This window comes from Leptinotarsa decemlineata, unplaced genomic scaffold (assembly GCF_025532065.1).
Source record: "Leptinotarsa decemlineata unplaced genomic scaffold, Ldec_3_MD MMD2_tig00000035_RagTag_RagTag, whole genome shotgun sequence".
Taxonomy (NCBI): domain Eukaryota; kingdom Metazoa; phylum Arthropoda; class Insecta; order Coleoptera; family Chrysomelidae; genus Leptinotarsa; species Leptinotarsa decemlineata.
This window is the reverse complement of record NW_027412540.1, coordinates 8,029,897-8,038,393: the sequence shown is the minus strand read 5'-3', so window position 1 is coordinate 8,038,393 and position 8,497 is coordinate 8,029,897. Positions and strand designations below refer to the sequence as shown.

Genomic DNA, 8,497 nt, shown 5'->3' with positions numbered 1-8,497 from the left:
TCTCTTTTGGAAACTCCGCAAATCTCCGTCTAGCATAACCTGCGCAGTAAATGAACTCACGTTCAGTTTCAAGCTCAAACCAAACTGCTCTGTCAGATCTTGACATGGTGGGGAAGAAATAGACCAAAGTGAGAAGAAACCTGCTTTTCAGTTGAAATCATATCAATATCATCTACTATATGGCTTCATATTTGTAATAAATTATGTTTCGAAAAGAAAAACTTAGTGTAACATTTTAAATTATTACACCATTTTCAAGCATGCGGAAGTTCATGTAGGGCATGCATTTGTGTGAGAAATATCAGTCTGTTCTCCTGTAAAATGTCAAGTGTTGACACTACATGTCTACAAATCTCCGTCTAGCATGACATTGGCGGAGAAGTCAAAGTCAAATTTTACTCATCATTTTTGATACATGAAATATAACTTTCGGATGTCAAAGTCCCTTTTTAAAAATTAATTTTATTAACAAAAATTGATGTTAACAGTATGAGAGCAAAATTATAACTGAATTACAAAAGTATTCTTCCCATGAAGATAAGAATGCTTGCACATCAGTTTCCCAGAATCGCGAGATTCTGCTTCAGCATGGTCAGCGGTTCACATGGGAACGGGCGATATAATTCCTCCCCCCGAAGATTCAACGTAGGAGGGTCAGCGAGGAAGTTGAACCCTAGACATCTCGATATCTTGACTTGGTTTGGATGGTCCATTGGTTTTGCACCCTCTGAAGCCAATCTTCTTGTGCAGTAGGTACAAACAGATTGATAATAGGACCAAGTAGATAAACATCGTCCAAAAACTTGGGATATGTGCTACGTCTTTGAAAGATACAATCGGTTCGTTTTCCATTATTGCGGTTTTTATTGAATGAAGTTCGTCCAGGTTCAGGTCATCAAGTTGGATCCCTATTGATTTGGGTGGCTCTGGCTTCCCTTCTTCCAAGTCTGGTAAGATGATTGGTTCACTATTGGTAACTTGGTGATCGTTGGTTATGATTTGGTTGCCACAGGATAACTGGCATCCAATTGGAATGTCGAATAGATAACTTCCAGGTAGTAGGTTCTCGATTTCGTTCTGGTTCTGGCACTTGAGTTTGGTAGTTTGTTGAGCCGGTACGAGGACAACCCATTTGTTTGAGTTGTCTAGTTGTCTAATGGCTGGTCTCGATAAATGTATGACAGTCTGCTTACAAGTGGAGGTGTTCTGGACATTGAGTAGCTGGATTTCGCATGGATTGTCTTCTGTCAGCTCTCTGATGTTGGTGGATGGGCAGATATAGGTTCGATGGGAGATCTCCAAACAAGGATCGCTCAAGAATGCATACAATTTTTCGTTTTTTGTCAAATATTTGTTTTGAGGTATAACAGCCTTAAACTGACCCTTAGTTAATATCGGAATAGAAAATAGGTGATAGTAATCGAAATTTGATGGATGGGTAATTGGAATATGCAAGATATAGGTTATTCTGAAATTTGATATATAGCTTTTGAGGCTAATAATTTTTTCATAAAGCAAAGTATTCTCGAAACTTATTTCAATTGGTAGTTGGTGTTTCTCAACAATTTTATTCAATTTTTGCAGTTCTTTGAACAAATCTTTTGTTTTTATAATACTAGGATGAAGAATGTTCAGTCTAGAAAATTGTATTGAGTTTTCAACATCTTGCAAAATTGAATTTATGATTTCAAATGTATTGATTATCTGATTCAAGATGTCTTTAATAAACATAGAGTTTTCTTTATACGTTTGATTTTCAACAATTTTCGCTATTTGATTAATTTTTGATTCCAAAAGCCTTTCGTTATGTTTCACTTGCTGAACTGTACTATTGAACTGATCAATTAATGAGATTGAGAGTGAGTTTTGCTTCTTGATATTCGTTACTAGATTATTTTGATTATCTTGTAATTCTTTGATCAGGCGGTCATATTTTTCACCATCGTTGGAATCTAAATTTCCTGTGATCGACTTGAAAATGGATCCAATTCCGTTTATAAGACCGCGCTTTGTTCTAAGTGGATGTGGTAAAATATTGTTGAGTCTATCAGTCACCTCCTTTTCCGAAAATTCTAATATTTTTAAATAGTTAGATGTGTCCCATGAGTAGTCTTTGTGACTGCCTACAAGTGTCCTTACATTTTTTGAATGGAATTTCAGTTTATTTACCTCCACGATTATTGGATTTAAATCATAATAATGAATAAGTGAATATGCGTGCGTTTCGACTTTGGCTGTTCCAAGTTTGAGAGGAATAAGTCCTGGATTGTTCTTTAGGTTTTGTTTAGATATATTTTCCTGGAGTCCGAGAGTTCCAGATAATCTGAAAAATTAATTAATTTTTAATGGGAGATGGGTATTTTTTGAGGGGACGTTTTAAATTGTCCATGTGAATTTTTTGTTGGTTTTCTGTAGACACTGTTTTCATTGTATGATCGACCGTTTTGATTTGAGTTGGTTTTTGAAATTTATTTGCATCCTTCTGCCTAATATGTTTTTTCACGTGAACTTTTTGTTTGGTTTTGAATACAATGGGATCATCGCGTTTTTTATTTTCTCGTTCTACTATCTTTTCCTTTTGCTTTATTAGATCCGAGTTTATTTTGGAATAGAGGAGTTTCGATCGTTCCTTGTGATCATTGGTGTAATCATTTAGTAATTTCCGATCAATATCAATATTGAAAGGATCATTGGTTGAAATGTGACCACTTATGATGTCAATTGGCTTGAGTTTTGTGACCGAATGTATAGAGTGGTTGTATGCCAAAATTGCGTACAACATTTTCATTTTTGGAGGGGTTTTCAAAAATCCTCTAGTGTTGAGTAGACGAATGTGTTCTAGAATGGTAGAATGGAACCGTTCTATCATTCCATTGGATTGAGGATGGTGTGGTGATGTGAAATGAACTTCGACTTTGTGTAAAGCCAGGAGTTCCGAAATGAGAAAGTTATTGAATTCGGTACCGTTGTCAACGATAATTCGTTTGGGGATACCATGATGAGAAAAAAATTGAATGAGGTTGTCGGCTATTTCCGTACCTGTCAAGGAGTTGACTAGGTATGCCTGTGCGTACTTTGAAAAACTGTCTATGATTGTGAGGAATTTTCTACTTTCGATAGTGAATGTATCCATATGTACGATTTCGAAAGGTTTGGTTGCTGTAGGGGTGATGTTGAGCTTCATTTTGATGGGGTTTCGCTCATATTTGCTTTGTTGGCAAATAAGGCATTGATTAATATATGTTTGAATGGTTTCTTTTATGTTCGGCCAGTAATGTTTTTCCTTAATTCTTGCGAAAGTTTCGTCAACACCGCGGTGGTTTGACTTACCTTCATGGTGGTTTTTGATAATTTCTTGAACGTCTTCTTTTTTTGTAACGTCCAGAAGCTTTTTGGTACACCTTTTGAATTTTATAGAGGGCCACTTGAAATATTTTTGAATTGTTGCCGAAAATGGTTCATAAAGTTCGGGGTTTTCAAAATAGACATGGTACTGCACTCCTGGGGCGACATATTCTTTGATAAAATTCAAAATATCGTTTTCTGTATTATTTTGCGATATTTGTACATGAATTCTCATCTTTTTCTCGAACAGAATGGTAGTTTTAGGTTTGGCCGGAGAATGGAGAACTGAGCTTATAATCAACTGATTGAGCCCTAGGTTCACGGCACACTGCGCTATTGGAATTGTTACAACAGGGTTCTGTTCAGCATTTGAGTGAATGGTGTCATCTTCAAGGTTTTCGCGTTCTGGTAGGGGTTCATCTTCTATTTGTTCGATATTAGGTTGCAATGGTGAAGAAATGTCATTTCTTCCATTACCTGTGGAAGGTAATTCATTGTCTTCGTGTATTCTGGGTTCTGGTAGGGGTTCATCTCCTGTAGGTTCGGTATCAGGTTGAACTTGTAAAGAAAGATTGTCATTTTCTGTGTGACTTTTCGGAGGTAACTCGTTGTCCGTATTATTTACATGCATTTCGTTAGGAGGAATCATGATGGGGTAATATTCAGTGTCCAGATTGGGTTCTCCAATCATCAAAATATCGGAAGAGGGTTGATAATCCGGGGTTTCAAGGCAACGACTTACTGGGTTTCCTTGACCACTGAAAGTGACACTTTGATTTGTTAGACGTTGTGATTCGTCTAGTATGTCATCCAATTCTTCCCAAAAGGTTTTGGTGTCCTTAGTGTGGATTTCGACACGGGATAAAGCATCGGCGTTGGTGTTCAACTTGCCTTTTTTGTAGATTATGGTATAATCGTATTCCTCTAGTTTGATCCGCCATCTCAGCAATTTTGAGTTGGGGTCCTTCAGAGAGAATAACCACTGAAGGGGTTTGTGGTCAGTGACTATATTGAACTTTCGTCCAAAGAGATATGGGCGGAAGTATTTGGTAGCCCATACGATCGCGAGAAGCTCTTTCTCAATGACTGAGTAATTTTGCTCAGAGTCATTCAGGGTCCGAGATGCGTATGCAACTGGAAGGTCTTGGCCTATAGGGCCTTGAGAAAGGACAGCTCCTAGGGCGAATTTACTTGCGTCCGTGGTGAGATTAAAAGGTTTAGAAAAGTCGGGGTACTGCAAAATCGGATCATTGATTAACAGGTTTTTGCAGGTATTGAAACATTCCAAAAACTCTGCATTATGTTCAATTTTTGCGCCTTTCTTCAGGCATTTGGTTAATGGTTTCGTTAGTCTAGCAAAATTATTGATAAAGCGTCGATAGTAACCTAACAAACCCAAGAATCCTTTGATCTGTTTGGTGGTTTTTGGGACGGGGAAATTTTTGATGGCTGTGATTTTATCTGGATTCGGCTTGACACCTTCGGGAGTCACGACGTGTCCCAGATAGGCTACTTCCTTTCGTAGGAATTCCGATTTATCCAGCTGAATTTTGAAGTTTGAGCTTCTCAGCCTGTTGAAGACAGATTTAAGGCTCTCAAGGTGTTCTTGGAGGGAAGTCGAGAAGATAATAATATCGTCGAGGTATACCAAGCACTTTTCGTTCTGGATACCACGAAGGATATTATCCATTACGCGCTGAAAGGTAGCTGGCGCGTTTTTCAAACCAAATGGCATTCTCAGGTACTCATAATGGCCATGTTCCGTATTGAAAGCTGTTTTTTCAATATCGTCCTCTTCCATTTCAATTTGATGGAAGCCACTGGCCAGGTCGAGTGTTGTGAAATACTGGCATTTTCCCAGTTTGTCCAGAAGATCTGTGATGTTAGGTAAAGGGTATTTGTCATCTATCGTTTTCTCATTGAGCTTGCGATAGTCAACAACAACCCTCCATTTTTGCTTCCCAGAAGCATCGACCTTTTTGGGTACCACCCAAATAGGCGATGACCAAGGAGAATTGCTTGGCCGAATAATTTTCTGGTCGAGCATTTTTTTGATCTGATTTTCGACTTCTTGCTTGTGTATGAATGGGTACCGGTATGATTTTGTATACACCGGTATTTCATCAGATGTTCTAATTTGGTGCTTTACACGGCTCGTAAAAGTCAGCGGGGTATTTTCATAATAAAATATGTCAGAGAATTCTTTGCACAGCGAAAGTATCTTAGATCTTTCCTCGTCATTCAAATGGTCACATCGAATTTTTGAAAAATCTAAATTTTGCTTAGGGGAATCATCAAAATTATGAAAATCGATTTTTTGAATTTCGTTCTTATCAAATTTTTCAACAGCGATTGGTTCTGAAAAATTCAGGGTTACTGGTTTGGTGGTGTTGTTCAAAATTGTAGTGAGAGCTCTACCTTTATTTGCAACAGTAAGACACTCTGGCAATTCACAATTATGGAAGCGTTGGTGAGGTATTATTATTTCACCATTCTGAATTGATGTTTTGACCTGTATCACTTGCTCAGATCTTGGAGCAATCGTAATTAAATTGAGATCGCTTTTTGTTTTTTGAAACTTCAGTTTTATTTTCGCATAAGGAGTGATAAGATAGCCATTACCAAAATCTAGGTTAGCTTGTAAAAGTTTTAAATTGTCAAGACCAATTAATCCTTTGAAAATGTCATGAAATTTGAAAAGGAAAAATTTTAAATGTTTTTGTTGTGGCAAATTGAATAATTTTGAAGCGGGCATAGATGCGCTATATTTATGAGCTGATTTTTGGAAAACTGTGGAAACAATAAACGGGTCGTATTTAATCAGATTTGGAAACAGTTTTTGAGCAATTTCTGGATCTATAAAAGATTTCGTGGAGCCTGAATCAATGAGAAATTTTGCGTCATATTCCGGAAATGTTATATATGATAATTCGCTAGAACTAGAATTATTGAAAGAAATGATTTGCGGAACTAGGTTTGATTGTTCGTGGTTGGCATTTCCTGAAAATTTACCTCGGAATTGTCAAAGTTACTTTCCTGATTTTCATTTTCGCAGTATAGAAATTCGTCATAATGTTCGTTATAATCTTCTTCAGCGTAATATTCGTGTTCGCTATAATTTGGTTCATTTTGAGTGTCACTAACTACCGTATTAAATAATTCTTCTGATATAAAATTTCTTTGGGGTTGGTTTTGAAATGAGTTTGAGGGACCTGATCGATAATTAGGGGCGTTTCTTGTCGAAACACTCATTGGTACTGGTTTATTTGTTTGATATGTATTTCTGGTGGATACACTCATGGGTGTAGGTTTTGTGAGGTTCTGATTCTGATTGGGCCTGAAAACATTTCTGTTTTGAAATGGTTGTCTAAAAACTTGCGCGTTGGTAAAGAATTTTTGGGGTTGGCTTGGTGCTCGTGGCTGAATTGGTATTGGTTGTGAAGGAAATTGATTTTGCTGTCTGAAAAAGTTATTTGGTGTTCTAGAAGGTTGAAAGTTTGGTCTAAATGTGTTCTTATTTGAGAAATTTTGAAAGTAATGTACATTGTCTTCCTGTAAAACAAACTGCAATGCTTCACTGAGAGATTTGGGTTGCATACAACGTATTGTAGTACCCAAGGGTTCCTTGAGCCCAGAAAGAAAGGTTTTCAATGCCAAATTGCTATATAAATCTCTTTTACACCTTTTAGATTCTTGTGTGATTTCATGAACGTCGATATAATTGCACAATAGGTTCAATATATTTAAACACCTATCATAGAACTGTTGAGGCTTTTCATTAGGGGATTGCCTAAGCATAACCATGTCTCTGTTTAGGCAAGTTTCATCCCTTTGATCGGCAAAGTTTCTGGTTAATGTATCTTTGAGTTCTCTCCAATTTGAAACATTCTGTATATTGGCTACTACTTTAGCACTGCCTGATAATTTTGAAATGAGACAGTTCAGCAAATAAACATTTTGAAAGCTTGTCGGCTCAGCCACATTATAAAAAGTATTAATTATTGAATCACAAACTGCTAGATATCTATTTAAATCATTAGGGTTGCCGTCGAATTCAGGCACACACCTAAGGTATTCAGAATTGAATTGATTAGCCATTATTATATTTGAACTACTAGAAGAATTAGGCAAAGAAACTGAAGAGTCAGCTGAAGGGTTTTCGTTATTCAAATTTAACTTTCCAAGAATTTGAGATAAGTTATCAATAGACATTTAAAAATTACGACTTACATTAAAATTGTAAGAACTTTGAGCATCCTTTATAAGGTAGACGACTGGTTCCTCGATTTTTGATTTCCAGAAAGACTTCCTTGCGAGACTGGACGATTCTGTTCCACTCCCCGATGATCTGCCTGTTGAGGGTAGCTAAAGGTCCACGATGGATTGGGTTTCTTGAGGTTTGAAGAGCCACTCCTTCACAAACACCTCCACAAGACAAAACAACAAGTTCGATACCCGATAAATCGTTGAAACGAAAACTGCACGTTCGATACGTTCAATTTCGAGTATCCTACCGACTGCGCCAAATATAGCTTTCGGATGTCAAAGTCCCTTTTTAAAAATTAATTTTATTAACAAAAATTGATGTTAACAGTATGAGAGCAAAATTATAACTGAATTACAAAAGTATTCTTCCCATGAAGATAAGAATGCTTGCACATCAGTTTCCCAGAATCGCGAGATTCTGCTTCAGCATGGTCAGCGGTTCACATGGGAACGGGCGATATAATTCATGCATGTATATATGATACGTCACATTTTACAAAAGATATTTTATCTTATAGCACTTATATCAATAACAGCACATGTAACACAAAAATATTATTTTCATACTCTATCATGAAATAAAAACAACTTGTTACCAAAAAGTCTTTGACTTTTTTCTTTATTTTGAGAAAATTTGTTTCACTTCTGATGCTGTGTGATAATAAGTTAATACATTTTGCCCCGGCATAAAGTGGCGAACCTTTGTAGTCATAATGGTTTATTTTTTCCTGATGGAAGTCGTTTCTCCGTCTTGTTTAATGACAGTGAATTTCCTCATTTCTTGTTAGCAATGAACGTAGCCTAATATTTTGTAAAGATAAATGCATGGTAATGTGAAAAATTTTTTGTCTTGGAACGTTTTCTTACAAGTTTCTCTATATTTGAG

At 36.7% G+C, this 8,497-nt stretch overlaps 1 protein-coding gene across 1 annotated transcript; it reads right to left on the bottom strand.

Annotated features, from left to right (window-relative positions):
* Positions 1 to 430: 430 nt before the first annotated feature.
* On the bottom strand, positions 431 to 7,869 carry LOC141480990 (uncharacterized). The gene is made up of 2 exons (XM_074171816.1): positions 7,576 to 7,869; positions 431 to 2,323 (listed from the first exon to the last, which is right to left on the bottom strand). The coding sequence occupies exons 1-2, from the start codon at positions 7,599 to 7,601 to the stop codon at positions 655 to 657; spliced, it is 1,695 nt and encodes a 564-aa protein (XP_074027917.1). The 5' UTR covers positions 7,602 to 7,869; the 3' UTR covers positions 431 to 654.
* Between the last annotated feature and the right edge of the window lie 628 nt (positions 7,870 to 8,497).